Source organism: Photinus pyralis, unplaced genomic scaffold, assembly GCF_008802855.1.
Source record: "Photinus pyralis isolate 1611_PpyrPB1 unplaced genomic scaffold, Ppyr1.3 Ppyr1.4_LG6, whole genome shotgun sequence".
NCBI classification, from domain to species: domain Eukaryota; kingdom Metazoa; phylum Arthropoda; class Insecta; order Coleoptera; family Lampyridae; genus Photinus; species Photinus pyralis.
This window is the reverse complement of record NW_022170663.1, coordinates 29,355,043-29,376,489: the sequence shown is the minus strand read 5'-3', so window position 1 is coordinate 29,376,489 and position 21,447 is coordinate 29,355,043. Positions and strand designations below refer to the sequence as shown.

The 21,447-nt window shown below is 37.1% G+C and overlaps 5 protein-coding genes and 1 long non-coding RNA gene across 7 annotated transcripts; 3 read left to right on the top strand and 3 right to left on the bottom strand.

Moving 5' to 3' along the window:
• Positions 1-4,973: 4,973 nt before the first annotated feature.
• Positions 4,974-6,322, bottom strand: LOC116173406 (COP9 signalosome complex subunit 6). The gene is made up of 5 exons (XM_031490864.1): positions 6,020-6,322; positions 5,841-5,972; positions 5,644-5,795; positions 5,235-5,594; positions 4,974-5,182 (listed from the first exon to the last, which is right to left on the bottom strand). Exons 1-5 carry the CDS (start codon positions 6,234-6,236, stop codon positions 5,042-5,044), a joined length of 1,002 nt encoding a protein of 333 aa, XP_031346724.1. The 5' UTR covers positions 6,237-6,322; the 3' UTR covers positions 4,974-5,041.
• A 316-nt stretch (positions 6,323-6,638) lies between these two features.
• On the bottom strand, positions 6,639-7,463 carry LOC116173409 (protein Mpv17). Its single transcript, XM_031490868.1, has 2 exons — positions 7,208-7,463; positions 6,639-7,158 (listed from the first exon to the last, which is right to left on the bottom strand). Exons 1-2 carry the CDS (start codon positions 7,394-7,396, stop codon positions 6,802-6,804), a joined length of 546 nt encoding a protein of 181 aa, XP_031346728.1. The 5' UTR covers positions 7,397-7,463; the 3' UTR covers positions 6,639-6,801.
• Positions 7,043-12,436, top strand: LOC116173408 (uncharacterized protein C9orf85 homolog). 2 transcript variants are annotated; one of them, XM_031490866.1, is made up of 2 exons: positions 7,043-7,185; positions 11,786-12,436. In XM_031490866.1, the coding sequence occupies exon 2, from the start codon at positions 11,796-11,798 to the stop codon at positions 12,345-12,347; it is 552 nt and encodes a 183-aa protein (XP_031346726.1). In that variant the 5' UTR covers positions 7,043-7,185; positions 11,786-11,795; the 3' UTR covers positions 12,348-12,436. The 2 variants fall into 2 exon arrangements, with proteins under 2 accessions (XP_031346726.1, XP_031346727.1); XM_031490867.1 differs by lacking the exon at positions 7,043-7,185 and adding an exon at positions 8,031-8,167.
• LOC116174580 (trypsin-like) lies at positions 12,369-13,247 on the top strand. Its single transcript, XM_031492517.1, has one exon. It carries the CDS (start codon positions 12,369-12,371, stop codon positions 13,245-13,247), a length of 879 nt encoding a protein of 292 aa, XP_031348377.1.
• Positions 13,135-14,064, bottom strand: LOC116173407 (guanosine-3',5'-bis(diphosphate) 3'-pyrophosphohydrolase MESH1). Its single transcript, XM_031490865.1, has 3 exons — positions 13,982-14,064; positions 13,730-13,903; positions 13,135-13,682 (listed from the first exon to the last, which is right to left on the bottom strand). The coding sequence occupies exons 2-3, from the start codon at positions 13,860-13,862 to the stop codon at positions 13,258-13,260; spliced, it is 558 nt and encodes a 185-aa protein (XP_031346725.1). The 5' UTR covers positions 13,863-13,903; positions 13,982-14,064; the 3' UTR covers positions 13,135-13,257.
• A 6,430-nt stretch (positions 14,065-20,494) lies between these two features.
• LOC116173602 lies at positions 20,495-21,025 on the top strand. The gene is made up of 2 exons (XR_004145963.1): positions 20,495-20,636; positions 20,688-21,025. It is a non-coding gene; the product is annotated as an uncharacterized LOC116173602 (long non-coding RNA).
• Positions 21,026-21,447: the final 422 nt, after the last annotated feature.

Sequence of the window (21,447 nt, the reverse complement as noted above, 5' to 3'; positions counted from 1 at the left end):
AAATCCTACTGTAATTCTTGGCCGTACAACGAAAATGGGAAGAATTCCACGAAATTTGTTGTGCTAGCAAAAGGGAACCACACTATAATTTTAAAGGTACTTTTAGAAACAAAAAGAGAATGTTTTTAAATCAAAAGACCTATCCATTTTACCACAGGTAGTGGTGTGCGAGTTACTAAAAAGTTTACCTATTTGTGGCAATTTACCTACGTATATAAGCACTAATTTTATTGTGGGCTATTACTTTTACAACATCCGATTATTTTTTAAATAGAGTCTGTTTAGGTACAAATTCAATTTTTAGCGGCATACGTAAAGCCAGTTTGTAAAATGATTTCTAATAATTCTGTCTTTTACTCTCCTTTGTTATTAACATCCATTAAATTAAAAAAAATCAGCTTTCTACGCGATCTCGGTATTCAGATCTAAAACCAAACGGGCGAAATTTTGCGCAAGAATTAGCAGTATTTTTTTAGAAAAAGGGATTAAACGATTATTAACACCTTTTCCATTTTAAATATATTAAGTAAGGTAATCTAATCATCTAATGCAACGCCTGAAGATAATGGACACATGTACGCATATATCACAGGTGCAGATGCGTCACCGCATCAGGTTGTAGATAAGAATTTTGTTTCTTCAATAATAGCAAATACCTAGGTAGTTATTTAGAAAATTTTGTTTCTTTCAATTTAATCCTGGTCCTGGACTTTCTTAAAATAAAACTAAATAACAACATTTTTAAAAAAGCTTTATCCACAGATTGTATCTAGGGCCGAAACAACTCTAGAGCGGTACCAAAACTGAAGAAATTATTTGATTTTGAGTGAATATTTTTACAAATTAGTAAAAGCTTATATTTTGTTAGCAAAGGCTTTAGTAAATCTTTTGTAAACTTACGTTGATAAAAACTTCCAAATTGCTTTGGTTCATTTGGCAATAAACGCACCACACAATTTCACTTTTAAACTGGCATAAATGAAATTTATGACGTCGTCGCGTCGTCCTGATAGCATTTATAATTCAACTTTCCCTCTCCTAACTGCGTACCTACTACGATTGCGGAGCACCTGATGTGTTAATCGGAGGGTGAATCATTTTAGAACCTGATGCAGTTTTTAATTTATAAATTTTGGATAGATAAATGTGCGGTGCCGTTTAGTACAATTGCAAATTATTTGAATGGTCACTCTAATTTAGAAATGCAAAAAAATCAAATGCGCAATTTACGCCAATAATTGCAAATATTTACAATCTCCTGGGTACGCAAAAGATGGTCACTCCCTGATTCAGTGATAATAATGTATATTTTACCATCAGGAATCTGCCCAATAACAGGGCAACAATACAGGGTGTTAGGTACATATAAGTATGTAAAAAAAATTGGGTAGTAGAGGGGATCAAAACAAGCACTTTTTCCAAATAAACCTTGTGTCCAACGTGCTTGGTTTGGGAGCCACCCTCAAAAGAGTGGTGCAATTTGCATTTCTTCCTTAATAGTTCTCTCAGCTATCATAAGAGTTACAAAGACTGGTGGCGTCTTTGAATAGGTTTTGGGGTACCTATACCCTTTCCGATTTTGCAAAAAAAGTTTCAAAATTCCTACCACGAAAGAGCGCACCCCTAATTAAGGAGTGCGAAAAAATTTTCCACGAAATTTGGTATCTGGGAGTTTTTTAACAAAAAAAATCACGATATTAGTTTTTGAAAATTCGAGAAAAAATCCGACCACAATTCTTGGTCGTACAAGGAAAATGGAGAGAATCTCATGAAATTTGTTATGCACATACTTGATGAAAAGGAACAAAATTGTCGAGCCAGTGTTTAATCACTTTTCAAAGAAAAGTTATACTCATTTGAAAATTGATCCTTCGGGTCACACTACTGACACATCTAACTTCGCATGTAGTTAGTTGAAAGTGTCACAAATAACAACAAACTAGACAACAAATTAACGATTTAACTCAATTTAAGTCGATATTATGATTAATTTGATCATTAAATGATCCAAAATTCAATGTGTCGATTCCAAGAAGATGTAGATTGTCAGATGACTCAATAGAAGGCGGAGACACACTCTGACACGAAGGACCAATTTTCAAATGTGCATAACTTTTGTTTGAGAAGTGATTTTAATGAATAGTGGGGACGATCCTCGAGATTGTTTATAATTTTGTATTGCTGTCTGTCTGTCCGTGTGCACGATAATTTTGTGTAGAAACGTCCGATCGCTTTGAAAATTGATACAGATGTTCTTCAGGATATAAGAAAGATCGCTATTTTCAGCTACGTAGACTAACGGGCGAAAATGTTACAGCCCAAAACCTGCCCAAACCAGAAACCTCCAAAAAGGGTTTCTTATTTCTTTTATAATTCTTATTACAAAGAACATATGAATGTCCGGTTGTCTGTGTTAATAAATATTCCTTAAATCTCAGGTAACTATGCAGATAAATAAATAAAAATTGCGCATGCGCAACGCAAGATATTGAAATGAAATTTTGTATGCAGGGCACCTCAAATAAAAGTAAAACTAATGCCGATTCAAAAAATTTGTTTTACAAGCTATGCTGATGTGAGGGAATAAAATCATAAATTGTATGTTGGTATAGCTATAAGTTGAAGGTACATACCTACCTTTTCGATATTTGAAAAGTCTTCAGCACAGCAGCGCGTTATTCGGCGTTATTCATGAGATGTCCATTTTAAGAAATCCCGGCGTACTTTCTAGCTAAAGCATTCGCCTTTCACATCAGGATCTTCAGCATCTTCACTCAGAATTCAGATATCGTGGAACGAAATCAAGCATTTTCGGGGAACGAAACGGGTGTACCGTCCAGCCCTAAGTAGACTGAGGGATTTCTTTCTGTGAATTGTTTTCTCTATGTCTACTTTTACATGACAAAATCTTTTCGGAAAGGCGCGCCTAATTTCCTTAAAATAAAGATCTGGCTGTCGTATTAATTAGTTTGAATATTGTTGCTTTGGCTTAACAGAAAATAAATCTCTTACGCTCCTTAAACCGTTACCGACGACCAATTGACTATATTGTATCAACTTTTTCACCAGTTGAATACATCGCACACGAACGAAAATAAAAATACGGAAGCCAAAGCAACAACATTCAAATTGATTAATGTGACAGCCAGATCTTTTTAATTGTTTTAAGAAGTTATTTTGATTGCATAAAATAAGGCACCCTTCAGAAGTGATTTTGTTATGTTACAGGGGCGGACTGACCCGGGGGGGCGGGTGGCGGTTGCCACCTGGCCTGTAGATCATAATGGCCCGTTGGAAATATTTATAAGTAAGTACTGTATTTAGTTTCTTGCACTATTAATAAATTATTAACACGTTTCTCTAATTGGGGTTGATATTAGGTTGTTAAAAAATTCTGTTTTAATTGAAGTGTTTTACAATGAATTTATCATTTTTTGTCGTAGCATGAAAGTGCTGAAATACAATGATAGGCGACGCACCTCGTGTGGATTGTATATTTTGTTACTTTTAATTATCAGCTGCAATTTAAAAAAAAAACTGTATGGTAATTTTCTATAAGAAAACTTTTTCCGGGTCGATCTGAGACAATTTTTTTTTTCGGGGCTCAAAAAAGGCAGTGTATTACCTTCCTTTTTTTACCAAAAATCGACTACACCAAAAATTCTCGGGAAAACACTTTTTCTTATTAATTTGGGTGCGTAGAATCCAAATCAATTCGTACTTTTTCGATCAGACTTCTCAATGAAAAGTTATAGACTAGAAACCAATTTCGAAAAAAAATTCAAAGGGCTGTAAGTTTTGAACTAGTAGCCCAATCTTGGAACTGTTTGAAATTATGGATTCTACAGGCCACATTCTATAAGGAAATTTTTCTTCCGGGTCGATCCGAAACAATTTTTTCTTCCGGGCTCAAAAAAAGGCAGTGTATTACCTTCCTTTTTTACCAAAAATCGACTACACCAAAATTCTCGGGAAAACACTTCCTTATTAATTTGGGTGCGTAGAATCCAAATCAATTCGTACTTTTTCGATCAGACTTCTCAATCAAAAGTTATAGACTAGAAACCAATTTCGAAGAAAAATTCAAAGGGCTGTAACTTTTGAACTAGTAGCCCAATCTTGGAACTGTTTGAAATTATGGATTCTACAGACCACATTCTATAAGAAAATTTTTTTTCCGGGTCGATCTGAGACAATTTTTTTTTCGGGGCTCAAAATTATTAACACGTTTCTCTAATTGGGGTTGATGTTAGGTTGTTAAAAAATTCTGTTTTAATTGAAGTGTTTTACAATGAATTTATCATTTTTTGTCGTAGCATGAAAGTGCTGAAATACAATGATAGGCGACGCACCTCGTGTGGATTGTATATTTTGTTACTTGTAATTATCAGCTGCAATTTAAAAAAAAACTGTATGGTGATTGATTTTCGAGGAAGGAGTATTTACTGTTTTTGTGGTGCACCTCAGAGCTTTCGTAACATGTCTACTGCACCTATTTTTTTTTCATCCACAGAAATTTTATTCCAACCTCATAATCTAAAACGACTGTATTACATACTAAATTGCCAGTAGATGGGGACATTTATTAAAAACGCCTACAGAGGACTGCACATCAATGCTTGTATTTCTTCCCAAGGAGCATTATTATTCTTCAATTTTATGGTTGAATATATCGCCCCCCTCGCCCTTCTTGGTTTGTTACTGATATGACCAAATCTTTAGAAGAAAATGGTCTGCAGTTACTTCAATAGGTCCCCCATGTCATTTTGTAACTACTTTCTCTACATGATCAAGCGTAATATCAACAATGAGCAAAGGAGACACCTTTTATCAGGCAAATCAAAAGATGTGGATCTAGTCTCTACTGTTTGATCAATCTGTTTCCCTATACCATTTTTATAAAACCATCTAAATGTGAAAAGACTGTCTATTTAGCTAGTATGACACTAAAGATATAAGGGAAGAAATAGTTATTATACTAAATCGATCTATATATTCTTACAAAAGCATTATCTAAACAATTTTAAATACAAAATATAAATTAAAAGAAAAGGCCTCTCATCCTACGTCCCATTCCTTGTCTGTCATATAAGATGTTGAACTTATTCACAAATTGATTTAAATCGTTACACCCTTTGGTTAGAGTTCCTAAATAAGTCATCAAGCCAACATCGTTGCATTGCTGAAAAAAAGTGTTATAATTTACAGACAAAAACACATAAGAGAAATCTTACATTATAAAAGTCTTGCCTAAATCGTAAGCTTTGAACTACCGGTAAACGATGACACAGTGAGTAGGTTTCACGCAAAATCTCGTGATTTGTCGGTAAAACTCCTGCCTGTACAGCCTTCATGTACTCCAACACGAGGCGCACACGTGAATGCAACATTTTTATCGCACTATGCTGCGCTGTAAGATGTTCGGCAACTAAAGAACTTTCCCCAGCATCAGTTGACGACATCCTTGCCACGTGATCAACCCCAATTCGTTCGGCCTCTTCAGTTGCCAAGGTGTAGGTGAGTGGGACAAAAAGCATTGTAGCTTCACCGTCTACCAAGTCAATCACCGATTCATATAAAGCCACTGGTAAATGCTAAACAAAAACATCGTCAGAAAGATGCCACAGCAGGCAGTTGACTTACATCAATATTTTTATCAAAAGGATTTAACTTTAACAAGATGGGGCTTTCATTTATTTCGCAAATTTGTTTGTGCACTTTTATATCTGTTGAACTCGGAACGTCACCCGTTGTATACCAGCCTATAAAATCCATTTCGCTAAACACCTGTTTAACTGTTACAGAATTAATAACGAATGAAAAAAAGGACAAATACTTACACTGCTCCTCTTTCATACTGTAATAATCCCTATCGATAACGACATCACCACCAATCACACTGAAGACGAGCTCAAACGAATTCATTATTTCTATGTTCCTACCCTTCTGCTTCCCGATAAGTGCACCTATGACTTTGGAAACTGATTAGGATGGTTAAATAGAAAACAATGTCGCATACCTTGTGGTGCTGAACCTTCTTGGGCCCTTTCACGAGTCCAATGCTCCGAAACGTTCATTATAACAAGTGGATGTAAAGAACAAGTGACCGAGCCTGTTGTGCCAACGGCCATCACACCTTTCCCAGTTTCGAGATCCATTCTTCCTCCGCCCCCTTTCGAAGATTCGCCCAACGCATTATCTACGTCCATTTGGAGATCTTCTTTTGCTGTATTCATTATTGCTGGATTGCTGTATAAAGAATAAAAATCAAATTTATATTCAAGCTTTTTGACAAATAATATTTTGATACTACCAACACAAAGATTTTAGCAAGGGTACCACACCATGTTAGTGACATACAGTGAGATCCCCAATTGTAGTTTTCACGATTTTCATTGGCTACTAACCATCAATCATCATAATCACATTTGCCTCTGCTTGGAAAGAACTGGAAAGTTGAGAAGATTTCCTGTCCAGTGTACTTCAAATTTTTTGGGCCTAAACTTCATTTTATCCACCTGATGGAAGTCTTGTCTGATATATATTGCAGACAGGAGGATCTAATATGTTCAGATTTAATATTGTCTTGTGTTGTTGATGGTGCTAATATAGGGTTGTACTTACTTGTAATAGCAAGCAATTGTTCATTAACTTTATTTAAATGTTACGATACAAAGAAGGTAGGTACTCGAATAATACATTTCATAATAATAAAAATTAAATACTTATCCAATGCAGTGTTTGCTTATGCTATACTTTGTAACCATCCGCTCCTTTCAGTCATACCTTCCTGTTACCTGTTTATTCTTTAAACTTGCTTCCTTGAGTTTTCCAAGACAAGTAGGTATTCCAGATGATGGCTACAAATTGTACAACCAAAATCTGATACTGAACCGGTACAATGTAGAAGTTTCCAAGTTGTACTAGAGGCCATAATTTGTAATTAGTGATTAAAATATCCTTATAATTCATTTTTAACTCGTCAATGGACGACTTGATGTTCTTCTGTTGGACGATTGCGAGGGAAGTTAAAAAAACCACAATAAAAGATGGTGCAAATAATCCTTGATCAAAGGCCACCTTTTTGAGAACCGCTGACGCACCTTTGTTTCCCAAACATTTGTCCAGAAATCTATACCATGTGGTCAAAGTAGGCCCCTAAAAGCATCTTGAAAATTGCCAGAGGTAAGTTAATCGTTTTACTTACAACTAGAAATAAGCCCACTGCCCCAAACTGTGATGTTCGGAGTAGGTTAATATTTTTCAAAGAGTTTCCTTCGACGGCCGTTTGTGCTAAAATATCGCCTGCAATCGTCAGGCCACTCGTTTGTAGTGATGAAGTTATTAAAGGATACTTTTTTAAAGCGGTTTTGTACAGTCTTAAGATTGTAGTCATGATTAAAAGGAGATTAAAAGTCGAAATTGTTAAGGTTATGTTTGAGTAGTTCAATTTGAGCAGGTCGTAGGTGCTTTGTTCTGTTGCGTTTTAAATTTTTGACAGATAACAAAATTTTGAGTTACCACATTTGAAAAATTATGTTTCGAAATTTATTGCGAAGTAATGTGTTAAGATTTTCGTATAACTTCAGTCAATTACGAAGAAGTGTTGTACAATTCTCCAAGGCTAGCCTCTGTAGTTTGGTCGTAGCTGGAACTGTCCCCTTAGAACATAAAGAGTATGCTAGTGGTTTACAACGTGCGTCCAAGGAAGGTGAAAATTATTTGTCGCAATTAATTTGCATGCTCCGCACTCTAATATTGGAAACGAGCGTGCAGTACCAAGAATGTTTGATTAAGCAAATAGAGTTAATCAAACAGAACACCAAAATCGGGCCTATTGGTGAACATTGGGATAGGTTGACTGATATACGAATTAAAACTAACGAGTTGAAGGACGAGTTAAACAAATTTGAAGCTTTGGCAAAGAATTTGGAGGAGATTGTAACGGAACATGGTATTTCCATTGTGTTTGTTAACAAGGAAATGTTGCTAGACAAATTACATGTGGAAATAGAGAAGCTTAAACGACTAAGAGAGCAACAATTACACGAAAATCATCGTTACGAAAAAGAGCTGTTACAGGCAAATTGTAACAGTATTTTAACTACTGAAGTTTGAAGTGTGGTTCACTGCAGTCCATCAGCAGAGCTGGGCAGTATTCGATTTTGTAAATACTTTTACTTTAAAGTATTCAAATACTTTGTAATTAAATACTTTTATGGAAGCAGTATTTGTATTTGTAACTCAAATACTTTCGCAAATATTTAGTATTCCAATACTTCGCAAAGTATTTAAATACTTTCAAGTTGTTCAAATATTTGAGAACTATTTAAAAATCTGGTATCTCCTATATAATAATATAATAATAATATATACGCTTCTACTCCCCTTAAATTTGTATATTATTATTATTATTATAATTATATAACAATATAAAAAAGCTAACCTCAGGGAAAGATACTACATTCACCGCACAAAATGCTGTTTTTCCATGTAGCCCCCATACAAAGTATAACTTGACATTTTTTAAGGAGTATTAAGGCTCCTCTGTAGTCAATTTGTATTTCAGTGTTGCAATTGCAATTGGTTAGACCACCAACAATACACACTGCTACATGAACTCCTTGAGTGAAACCAACGATGTATCTATCTTTCTCAGTTTTGCATATTCTCTTCATTTATTGTTAAACACAATAGACCATGTATAATGAATAATGATCAAGGACTAATTATGTAAACAAGTTTATCGAAAAGCTGTACAATATTTGACTGGAGATGCACAAATACCTATTTCTGTTACCGTTGAATAAATTACTTATTCAATGCATTTTTCTATAATGACACCTTCTGCAAATTACGTGGTTTTCATGTAAGTAGTGGACTAGATTAGCATTGTTTGTTATAACATTTTTTTAATTACCCCTTTATTTCTTGTGATTTGTTCTAATCATTTTTACTGATTTATAGATTTTTATAGTTATTAGGTACATGTGCATGAATGAATTCACTTAGGAATGGTAGATCCTAAAAAAACCGGCACTTCGAACACCTAAAATAAATCTTTCTTTACTTATATACAAGGGTGAACAACAAAAATTGTATGTTTTTCATAAAAATGGTAGCTAACATTTAAAATTCTGTTACAATAATTAAAAGTATAACATTTATACTGATTCTAAATAAATCCTTATCTTTTCAAAAATTAATAACAATTGTACATTTAGCGTATTACTTATTTATATCTATGCACGACCCATGCAGAATTTTTTCGAACATCTTTTGTGCGGTAAGATGACTTCACTTTTTTGCCCTGAATTCAATGGTAAAAATAAAATTTACTTGATCCTTCTATTTTTTGAGGGACAAATATTCCTGTTGATAAAGTTGATATCGGTCCATATTGAAAAAAGAAGTAGGTAGTAGTAAAAAATTTATCGGTTTCTGTCGCTACATAGTATTGGAAATTTGAAAAAAATTCGCCAGTTGATGTGAAGTTTGTGGGACTCCATCAAATGGTATTCTCAAACGGAAAGATAAATATTCGAATTTGTGCAAGAATTTTTTTATATCCACCACTTTCACTAACTTGACTTTACATGAGCAAAACAGTGACACTTTGTTTTAAATAAAATTGTCAGTGTCGGCCATTAGTTGTCGTATCCCGCTTAGGAATTTAACTAAAAAGGGGAATTGTATTTATATCGGTAGCGTTTCTTTTATATAACATACCACGACGTTTCCTATGTTTATGTTCCGCTAATAAGGGAAAAAATGCCTATGTGTCATTTGTTATCTATTGGGCGCAACTTTATGGAAAGCAAAGGGCATGTGTGCGTCTTTTGCTTTTGGTCGCATTTCTCGAAATAGATAATTTTCACGAAGACTTACTGTTAGTCCAGTATGCAGATAATTTTGACCTGCAAAAGGTGGTGTAAAAATTTTTAGTGTTTTAAATGGTCCATTTGGGTCCAAATAACATGTATTTGAAGAGTACGCACAAATTTTTTCCCGGCACAACTTTTGGCAGCCAAAAAACCTCAACATTTTTGGCATTTTTTTTAGTTTTTCGCTTAAAACTCGAAAACGGTCCATATATTTTATGAATATCACTTCTTTAGCAAATTAAAGAAAACAAAATTATGCGTCGATAAAAAAAAACAAACAAATTCGGTCCAATAGAAAAATTTTTACAAGCGATCAAAAAACGCCCATTTTTTCCAACGAATTTCAAAAATTTGGCCAATTTTAAATTGTTGGGACTTTTTAAACTCTCTGATTGACGTTCTACTATCTTTAGGGAGGGGGGGTAGTGGATTTTATCGTTCCTTTAGGAGCCACAACGCATTAAAAAAAGGTTAACTCAGTTCTTTAGAAAAGTTGGAAAAAATGGGCGTTTTTTGATCGCTTGTAAAAATTTTTCTATTGGACCGATTTTGTTTGTTTTTTTATCGACGCAGAATTTTGTTTTCTTTAATTTACTAAAGAAGTGTTATTCATAAAATATGGACCGTTTTCGAGTTTTAAGCGAAAAACTGAAAAAAGTCCGAACGTTTTGAGGTTTTTTGGCTGCCAAAAGTTGTGCCGGGAAAAAATTGGTGTGCACTCTTCAAATACATGTTATTTGGACCCAAATGGACCATTTAAAACGTTAAAATCGTTTACACCACATTTTGCAGGAATCGGCCCTTCTGACTGCTCCGCATACTGGACTATCTGAGGAAACTGATAATTTTAGATGGGAAATATACACAAACGTGTAATTTAGTCATATTTGATTTGATCTAACTAAACAAAGTGCTACGCTTCTGGTAGTTTGAAAGCATTGTTATAAAACAGAGTTCATATTCAGCACTACTTATGATATAATATGTGAAGTACCTAGTATTGTACGTACCCCCGCCCCGTCAAAGGGAAATATTATTACAGCCTCATTATAGGGTTTTTTTTTATTTCTTGAAGCATCCTGATAGGATGCAAAAGGTTTTAGAAATAAAAAATTATTTCCAATGTACCTATAATAGGATATCCATTTTTCGTCTTGGGAATATGTGACATTATGATTTACAAATCAACAGCATTCAAATAAATAAATAATAAATAGTAATTTATCTAATCCATATCATTAGGAACGGCGTAACATGTGTAGGGTAATGCCAGGTAGTTTCTTTTGTTTTCCCTTTCAAGTAATGAGTTGTCGCCTCAGGCGTTATAAGTGCAATTTGAGTTGCCTATCCTTACGTTAGCGTTTTGATTTTTTTCTGAAGATCGCGAAACATATTTTTTTAAATATATGCCTTATCATAATAGATGGAAATAATATCTTTAAGTACCGCCGTAAGAAATACTGTCGGATTTCCAAATTGGTGCTGTACGTTTTTCTACCCTCATTACAACGGCTGTTATCTACAAAAAACGATTTTTCTATTCATCGATCTTCCTAAAAAACTAAGACCGATATTTCAATTTTTTTAAGTACCGCCGTTCTTTTCATCATTGCAAAGAATATCCACTATCGAGAATTTGTTAGACTTCAACTACAAAAACAGCATTTCATAAGAAAGTTTAGCTATTTTTCCAATATGGCGGATTGACTACAGAGGAGCCTTAAGGCTTTTATCTAGTACCTACTATTTTAAATTTGTAATGTATTTGAGTGACAAGTATTTGAATACTCTTTACTGTATTCGAATACTTTTCAAAGTAGTCGAATACCTTTTATTAGAATACTTTTGAAAGTATTCTGCCCAGCTCTGTCCATCAGTAATTAATTATTGTGTCTTTGCAGGTTCTTCAGAATGAGTACACAGAAGGGTAATACACAACGTTGTCGACCTCAGAAACATCAAAATCGAACATCCTTTAAGAACAGTCTCAACGATACAAGCCAAAGAACTAAATTTATCAACAACATTCAGGTGGCCAAGGTTTGCCAACGTTGCAAAGAAATAATAGAGTGGAAAATTAAATACAAGAAATACAAGCCTCTCACACAACCAAAAAAATGCGTAAAATGTGAACAGAAAACCGTACGACACGCCTATCACGTCATGTGCAACGAATGCGGAAATAAACTTAAGGTTTGTACGAAATGTGGCGAAGCGAAGGAGATCGTCGAGGGAGTGACGGATCCAAAAGAACAACTTCAGCTAGACTTAGAAATGCAAGAATTACTGAAATCGTTGCCAGAGCGTAAACGACGGACTTTTATTCGGCATATGAACAAACAAGCTGAGGAGAATGTGGGGGAGTCGTCGCACGATCAAAGAGCCGGGTTAATTGACAAGCTCAACTCTCTCAAGGTGGCCGAGGACGAGTTTTCCGACTTTGACGACGATTTTAGTGATTAGTGACATTTATAATTGTCATTAATGAATAAGTTTTGTGACGATTTTGTACAGGCAATTTGTTACGATAAAAAAACTGGAATATGTGCTGGCGTTGTGTTGGCTGTCATTTTAGGTTTACTTAGTTTCTCAACTTATTTAGTATTTAAACCAATTGAATGCGTCGAAGATAAACCGAAAACCTTATTCTCGTTAAGAGGGGGCCTCGGTTTCTACAAGGAGGTCAAGTGCAAAGAAACATCCATTGTAGGATCTCCATTTGTGGTGGCGTTAATTGATAGGGACCTCCACGTACACGTTTGTACCGGTATTATTATAGCACAAAATTGGGTCTTAACAGCTGCTGATTGCCTCTCATCGTGTAATGGTGAAAAGTGTATTAATTTTGCAATACGGATAGACAGCAGTTACAGTAATAGAGGTGGTACAATTAACAATATTACATTGGTAGTAAGACATCCTCTGTACGAAATTAGCACTTTGGACAATGCCTTGGCTTTACTTAAAACGGATGGGCACGTATTGCACCACAAAATCAAAATTGGGCCGCCTTTAGAGGTTGGAACCAAAGGTATTTTACTTGGTTGGAGTCCACATGGGAAAGTAGATTTACACGGAGACAACACATTAAAGAAAATGTATTTTAAGGCAGAACCAAAGATAATATGTAGTTACAGGCTGAAAGGTGACTATCTGAAAATTCCATTGTCAGAACATGCCAGTTGCATAACTTTGGATGAGGAGGGTTGCTACACAGATCCAGGAGGACCATTGATAAACCGTAACAAACTAGTAGCAATGGTAATATTTGGAAAAATATGCTACAATTGTGATTCCCAAGTGACGATCGCCACCAATATCTACCCTTACATCGAGTTTATAAATAAATTTATTAATAATTAGACAGCGTTAACTACTTCACTTCTCTTTTTTTAAATAAAGCGTCCAAACTATCTTCCATTGATTTATTGCTACCTCTTAGTCCATCCACAACCTTTTTACTCCAATTAAAATATTGTTTGACACGGTCAGCGGTCCACTTTCTCGGAATAGCTCGTTCCAAATCCCTCAAATTATACAACTTATCGGCCAATTTGACTAACTTTGCTTCGGGACTACAAGTTGGCGCATGTTCAATTTGCAAGGCTTTCCTTTCATGTTTAGGTAGCGATTTATCATCGGTCACTTCGGCGACAATCGAACATACCTTCGAACCGAAGTGTTCTTCGATTTCGGTGAATGTTGTATTTGTATCTTCTACGGTATCATGTAGAATGGCGGCCTGAATGACGTTAATGTCGGTCACTTTTGCCTCGTTCGTTAAAATGTATGCGACTCCTGAAATTGATCTGTGATGTACGAGAGATAATGAGTGCAAAGTTTACCTATGGGGTGATTGATGTATGGTGTGTCCTCGGGGTCTAATCTCCTTTGGTCTCTGTGCTTTACCGCTGCGAAGTTAATGCACTTTATTAAAGTTTCGACAGTGTTTGATGAATTATTGGATGTGGAAGACATTATTATTAATTGTTAAAAAATTGAGCCATTAGACATGTGATCTAAAAATATAGGGTACCTACACTATAATTCTGTGCTAAGGTAAACTTAAGCTGTTTGTAATTGCAATGACCCTTTACCTCTGACAAAGGAACTACTCAGGGTAGTGTCTGGAACAACTGCGAATAGTTCCAAAACCATAGATTATCTATGTCCAAAACAAGTTAGATTAAAACAGGAGGTAATATCATTTCACCTAATACCAGGGGCGGCTCTCTATAAAGAACCTAGAAACCATGGCACCTCCTCAAGACATCAACCAAAGCTATTATCTTTGCATCTGCTTAATAAAGTGCTCAAACTCGTCTCTGTCTACGCCACTATGGTTATAGAGAAACACTACTAAACACTTAAGTGCTGAAAGAGAAAAACAAGAATTCGACATAATCAGCAGAAGGCAGCTGGAATTCACCTACCATCTAATTAAAGATCAAATGGTTAGGCTCACTTAAAATCTACGTTATGTATTATGGTGTGACTTTTCAAAATTTACCGAACACATGCACAAAAAAAGTAAAGAGCACTCACCGATTGCTCCTCCAGGATCGAGATGGTTCGGCGGACAGCAACCACACACGCCCACACTCACTACGCGACCTGGTAGACGAATACTACACACACTGAAAGTGCTCAAACTCGTCTCTGTCTACGCCACTGGTTATAGAAACACTACTACACACTTAAGTGCTGAAAGAGAAAAACAAGAATTCGACATTCTCAGCAGAAAGCAGCTGGAATTCACCTACCATCTAATTAAAGATCAAATGGTTAGGCTCACTTAAAATCTACGTTATGTATTATGGTACGACTTTTCGAAATTTACCGAACACATGCACAAGAAAAAGTAAAAAGCACTCACCGATTGCTCCTCCAGGATCGAGATGGTTCGGCGGACAGCAACCACAAACGCCCACACTCACTACGCGACCCGGTAGACGAACACTACACACACTGAAAGTGCTCAAACTCGTCTCTGTCTACGCCACTGGTTATAGAAACACTACTATACACTTAAGTGCTGAAAGAGAAACACAAGAATTCGACATTCTCAGCAGAAAGCAGCTGGAATTCACCTACCATCTAATTAAAGATCAAATGGTTAGGCTCACTTAAAATCTACGTTATGTATTATGGTGTGACTTTTCAAAATTTACCGAACACATGCACAAAAAAAGTAAAGAGCACTCACCGATTGCTCCTCCAGGATCGAGATGGTTCGGCGGACAGCAACCACACACGCCCACACTCACTACGCGACCTGGTAGACGAACACTACACACACTGAAAGTGCTCAAACTCGTCTCTGTCTACGCCACTGGTTATAGAAACACTACTACACACTTAAGTGCTGAAAGAGAAAAACAAGAATTCGACATTCTCATCAGAAAGCAGCTGGAATTCACCTACCATTAAGTTTAAGATCAAATGGTTAGGCTCACTTAAAATCTACGTTATGTATTATGGTGTGACTTTTCAAAATTTACCGAACACATGCACAAAAAAAGTAAAGAGCACTCACCGATTGTTCTTCCAGGATCGAGATGGTTCTGCGGACAGCAACCACACACGCCCACACTCACTACGCGACCTGGTAGACGAACACTACACACACTGAAAGTGCTCAAACTCGTCTGTCTACGCCACTGGTTATAGAAACACTACTATACACTTAAGTGCTGAAAGAGAAACACAAGAATTCGACATTCTCAGCAGAAAGCAGCTGGAATTCACCTACCATCTAATTAAAGATCAATTGGTTAGGCTCACTTAAAATCTACGTTATGTATTATGGTGTGACTTTTCAAAATTTACCGAACACATGCACAAAAAAAGTAAAGAGCACTCACCGATTGCTCCTCCAGGATCGAGATGGTTCGGCGGACAGCAACCACACACGCCCACACTCACTACGCGACCTGGTAGACGAACACTACACACACTGAAAGTGCTCAAACTCGTCTCTGTCTACGCCACTGGTTATAGAAACACTACTATACACTTAAGTGCTGAAAGAGAAACACAAGAATTCGACATTCTCAGCAGAAAGCAGCTGGAATTCACCTACCATCTAATTAAAGATCAAATGGTTAGGCTCACTTAAAATCTACGTTATGTATTATGGTGTGACTTTTCAAAATTTACCGAACACATGCACAAAAAAAGTAAAGAGCACTCACCGATTGCTCCTCCAGGATCGAGATGGTTCGGCGGACAGCAACCACACTCACTACGCGACCTGGTAGACGAACACTACACACACTGAAAGTGCTCAAACTCGTCTCTGTCTACGCCACTGGTTATAGAAACACTACTAAGCACTTAAGTGCTGAAAGAGAAACACAAGAATTCGACATAATCAGCAAAAGGCAGCTGGAATTTATCATCATCTCATTCAAGTTCAGGTGGTTATGCCTAGGGTTAGGCTCACTTAAAATCTACGTTATGTATTATGGTGAACTTTTCAAAATTTACCGAACACATGCACAAAAAAAGTAAAGAGCACTCACCGATTGCTCCTCCAGGATCGAGATGGTTCGGCGGACAGCAACCACACACGCCCACACTCACTACGCGACCTGGTAGACGAACACTACACACACTGAAAGTGCTCAAACTCGTCTCTGTCTACGCCACTGGTTATAGAAACACTACTAAGCACTTAAGTGCTGAAAGAGAAACACAAGAATTCGACATAATCAGCAAAAGGCAGCTGGAATTTATCACCATCTCATTCAAGTTCAGGTGGTTATGCCTAGGGTTAGGCTCACTTAAAATCTACGTTATGTATTATGGTGTGACTTTTCAAAATTTACCGAACACATGCACAAAAAAAGTAAAGAGCACTCACCGATTGCTCCTCCAGGATCGAGATGGTTCTGCGGACAGCAACCACACACGCCCACACTCACTACGCGACCTGGTAGACGAATACTACACACACTGAAAGTGCTCAAACTCGTCTCTGTCTACGCCACTGGTTATAGAAACACTACTACACACTTAAGTGCTGAAAGAGAAAAACAAGAATTCGACATTCTCATCAGAAAGCAGCTGGAATTCACCTACCATTAAGTTTAAGATCAAATGGTTAGGCTCACTTAAAATCTACGTTATGTATTATGGTGTGACTATTCAAAATTTACCGAACACATGCACAAAAAAAGTAAAGAGCACTCACCGATTGCTCCTCCAGGATCGAGATGGTTCTGCGGACAGCAACCACACACGCCCACACTCACTACGCGACCTGGTAGACGAACACTACACACACTGAAAGTGCTCAAACTCGTCTCTGTCTACGCCACTGGTTATAGAAACACTACTAAGCACCTAAGTGCTGAAAGAGAAATACAAGAATTCGACATATTCAGCAGAAGGCAGCTGGATTTTATCACCATCTCATTCAAGTTCAGATGGTTAGGCCTAGGATTAGGCTCACTTAAAATCTACGTTATGTATTATGGTGTGACTTTTCAAAATTTACCGAACACATGCACAAAAAAAGTAAAGAGCACTCACCGATTGCTCCTCCAGGATCGAGATGGTTCTGCGGACAGCAACCACACACGCCCACACTCACTACGCGACCTGGTAGACGAACACTACACACACTGAAAGTGCTCAAACTCGTCTGTCTACGCCACTGGTTATAGAAACACTACTATACACTTAAGTGCTGAAAGAGAAACACAAGAATTCGACATTCTCAGCAGAAAGCAGCTGGAATTCACCTACCATCTAATTAAAGATCAAATGGTTAGGCTCACTTTAAATCTACGTTATGTATGATGGTGTGACGTTTCAAAATTTGCCGAACACATGCACAAGAAAAAGTAAAGAGCACTCACCGATTTCTCCCCCAAGATCGAGATGGTTCGGCGGACAGCAACCACACTCGCCCACACTCACTACGCGACCTGGTAGACGAACACTACACACACTAAAAGTGCCCAAACTCGTCTCTGTCTACGCCACTGGTTATAGAAACACTACTATACCCTTAAGTGCTGCAAGGAGGTAATCTATTTTTCTTAGGCGGGCGAGGGAGGTGGGGGTTCCATTCCATAATAATTTGTTAGTGTAGAGTATTGAACAATACATTTTTTTAAATTCCTGGAAAAATGTGTTGGAGTTAATCCGCCCTTTGTCAATCTGATCAAAGGGCTGGCGTTACTTAAGTGTTTGGGCTTAACCATTTTTTATTTAAAGAACCTTTAAAAAAGTGCTGAATTTTACCAGCCCTTGGTCAATCTGATCAAAGGGCCGGGCTTACAAAATCGTTTGGGTCCCACAATTTTTTATTTAAAAAACCTGCAAAAAAGTGCTGATATTTACCCACCCTTTGTCAATCTGAGCAAAGGGCTTGGGTTATTTAAGGGTTTGAGCCCCACAATTTTTTATTTTAAGAACCTGCAGAAAAGTGCTGGAGTTTATCCGAATATCCGCCCTTTACCAATCTGATCAAAGGACTGGTGTTACTTTGAGTGTTTTGGCCCTGCATTTATTTATTTAAAAAATTTGGAAAAATGTGCTGGAATTTGCTTTCCCTTTATCAATTTTCTAATCAAAAGTTTAGACTCACTTAGGTATACAAACACACGTACAGAAAGGGATATGGGGTTTTAAAATGTTATGCTCCTTTTTTAGGGCCGTTCGTCGTAGAACAACAGGGAGGTGTTGTGACCTACTTAGATGGCGGTTTTAAAAGTAGAAAATTTTTCCTTGTTTCGATTTTCTAGCATGTGCAATCTTGACAACTGGAATACTTACGTGCAACATGAATTAATTCAAAGCACCGCACCGATTATATGAAAGTGGGGCCCGGGCATTTTTCTAAATCCATCCCTAATACGTGCACCCGAATTTGCACACTTTTAAAACGGCACTATAAGGGCGATGGTCACAAGTGACTACATTTTCCGAATGGACAGCTAAGTTAAAAATGGGGGCCATTTTGAAAACTGAATGTTTCCATCCCCGAGGTTCTGATAAGACACTGTTGTAAAATTGGCCTTAAATTTGCATAAGATTTTGATGTAGATATCCATAACATCAAGGAAACGTTCTAAATTTGGCGATTGAACAAGCAAATAAATGGAAAAACGACACCAAGTCGTTATCGCAGCAACCCTTGCGCCCGGCCCTTGTTGGTTAGAAACTCTTTTTAAACGTAAAATATTGTAGGATTGGCGTTGTACATGCAAGATTTCGACTTAAAATGCATGCAAAAGTCGGGATTAATGTAAAACACTTACCTACCTACTTTTGCTATCTGCGTGCAGGGTGGTTGTGGAACGTCCATTTTTCAATTGATTGGCACTGAAGCACGGCCACTATTGACATTATCGATCTATTTCTTCGCAACGATTCGATTTATTGAAGCTTTTCACGGTGACAATCATTCGGAAACGCCAATTTTTCTTTTAGAAACCAGGCACGCTAACGTCTTTCACGAGATTAGAGCGCGGGCTCTCCATTAGGTATACAGATGATGTGTTAGAGTGAGAAAGTTATAAAACGGCGGCGCATTCAAATTTTTGTTCATTCGAACTACCTCCGGTATTTTGTTTCTACTGCTGATTTTTACTTTGCAGACTTCGTTTTAAATGTTTATTTGTAATGAATTTCCAGTAGGAAGCCATTTGACTGATATCGCTTTACTTGTAGGTACGTTTGCAAACTCGAAGCAGAGGCATATACACGGTTCGTGGTTAGGTTGGGCCCATTCCCACTTTAAATAATTTGTGACCTAGCACGCTCGGTTTTAATAGCGTGCATAGGTTGGCTTTAGTTTCTTATCTTTTTACTTCTTTATCGGCGTGGTTGGTGAATGTGAAATGTTTGTCCAAAGTTACCTAGGTACTCTCATCAGGCTAATATGGTACCTATACCTACTATTTGCTGCTTTTTTACGGTTAACTTCTGCAAGTTGTTGTCGATGGCAATGGCTTTTACCTTCTCCTAATTGAACTCGAGCCAATGACTCTGCGTGGCAAAAGAGTCTCTTTGCGGATACTTATTAACCGATCACTTCCCTGGAAACGGCGAAATGAACGTGCTAGTTCAATCAATCAGTTCTTCATTTACCTACGCCATTTGGCAAAAAAATTTAATTTTGTAAGTTCTTCCCCCCCCCCCCCCACCCGCACTGGACAACGGGCTACCTCCGAGTAGGGGTCCGTTTCCTTTGGCAACCAAGACCTGGGCAACAGTCTCTGACCGTATTTCCGCCCTACTCGTGCGATAAACCAATTCCAATTCTGGGCTCCTCGTCAGGGGGGACTATAACAAGCCGGGCCCTCAAAAGGGTTCCGGTAACGGGACCGGCTCCTCGAAAGAGGGGAAACGCTCCAAGGTCTGGATCAGAGCAACCTGAGAAAAACCCAGAGATTCTGTGAGCGCACCACGAAACGCAAGTCGCTGGCCCCCAAAGAGGTCAAAATCTCTGCATGAATTCTGTGGATTTTCGCTTAATTCCTTGTAGACCTCAATTTAAGACGAATTCCTCCAACTGGAAAATGAGAGACAAGTCACAAATTACCTTGCCACAAGTTTCAAAATTTTTTCAGGGGAAGTAGTTCAAATTTAACCGTGGTAGTTCCAATAGCATCGTATCTGTTCTTAACCTCAATTTTTTTTGAAATTTTATCGGAGATTCTCAGTGGCTAGGGAGATTAAATTCACATCTATAACTTGAGATTGGCTGTACGGGCATTTGAGGATCACACTACAAAGGTTTGTCGCTCAATGCTGATGGGTTTTAGTTTACAACTTTGTTTGTCGTAGATCCTCGCTTTGACAGTCAATGTTTCGCAATGCCGAAAAGCCTACGGCTTCTTCAAGTTCACGTAACACCAACGGCGGGATGGTTGGAAGGTCTCCCAAAGAACTCCAATTAGAACGTAGCTGAGATTGCAATAAATCAACGTTTACTCAATGTTCTAGTGTAAGTAAGAATACGGCATTGAAGAAAATCAAACAGAGGGCATGTTATAATATAGGTACTAGAGGCATCCGCTATATCTTTATAAATGTATAAATATGTTGTGATCATTTTCCATTGTATGACGATTGTAAGCTGTTTTTGTACTGCCTGCACATGAAATAAAAAATTATTATTATTATCCCTTATTGTGCTAGCAAAAAAATTGTAGTGATACTAGTTAAATGCTCCAATTATAAATGTTGCTGAATGTTCACCATCTAAAGTCATCTGCAAAATGCTGTAGTTTCGGCTATAGTACTGGAACAGTAACAGGAGGAGGTACCAAGGCAAGAAATTGTATATTTGTTTTATTATTGAAGATAGGAAAAAAGTATAAGAAGCAAAAATACTATATACTTTATAAGTGATATAAAAACAAAAGAACATCAGAAAACAAATTAATTTTTTTAATAGAACGGTTACTTATTGTCTGTAATATTCTTAAACAGCTTGAAATTCTCTTTACAGTGATATCAAATATGTTATAATTACTTTAGAAATTATAGCTACAGTAGTAATGTTTTAAAATCAATTGCAGTAACTGTGGAAATTTAAATAAAA

Bases quoted from the DNA above. Each gene is read 5' to 3' on its own strand.
- LOC116173406 (XM_031490864.1), bottom strand. From the start codon at position 6,236: ATGAATACAGCAAAAGAAGATCTCCAAATGGACGTAGATAATGCGTTG. The intron at 5,973-6,019 runs GTATGCGACATT...CAGTTTCCAAAG, and splicing joins AGAAGGTTCAGCACCACAAG to TCATAGGTGCACTTATCGGG. The intron at 5,595-5,643 runs GTAAGTCAACTG...GTTTTTGTTTAG, and splicing joins CTTTTGATAAAAATATTGAT to CATTTACCAGTGGCTTTATA.
- LOC116174580 (XM_031492517.1), top strand. From the start codon at position 12,369: ATGAATAAGTTTTGTGACGATTTTGTACAGGCAATTTGTTACGATAAA.
- LOC116173408 (XM_031490866.1), top strand. From the start codon at position 11,796: ATGAGTACACAGAAGGGTAATACACAACGTTGTCGACCTCAGAAACAT.
- LOC116173409 (XM_031490868.1), bottom strand. From the start codon at position 7,396: ATGACTACAATCTTAAGACTGTACAAAACCGCTTTAAAAAAGTATCCT. The intron at 7,159-7,207 runs GTAAGTAAAACG...AGATGCTTTTAG, and splicing joins CAGTGGGCTTATTTCTAGTT to GGGCCTACTTTGACCACATG.
- LOC116173407 (XM_031490865.1), bottom strand. From the start codon at position 13,862: ATGTCTTCCACATCCAATAATTCATCAAACACTGTCGAAACTTTAATA. The intron at 13,683-13,729 runs GTAAACTTTGCA...GATCAATTTCAG, and splicing joins ATACATCAATCACCCCATAG to GAGTCGCATACATTTTAACG.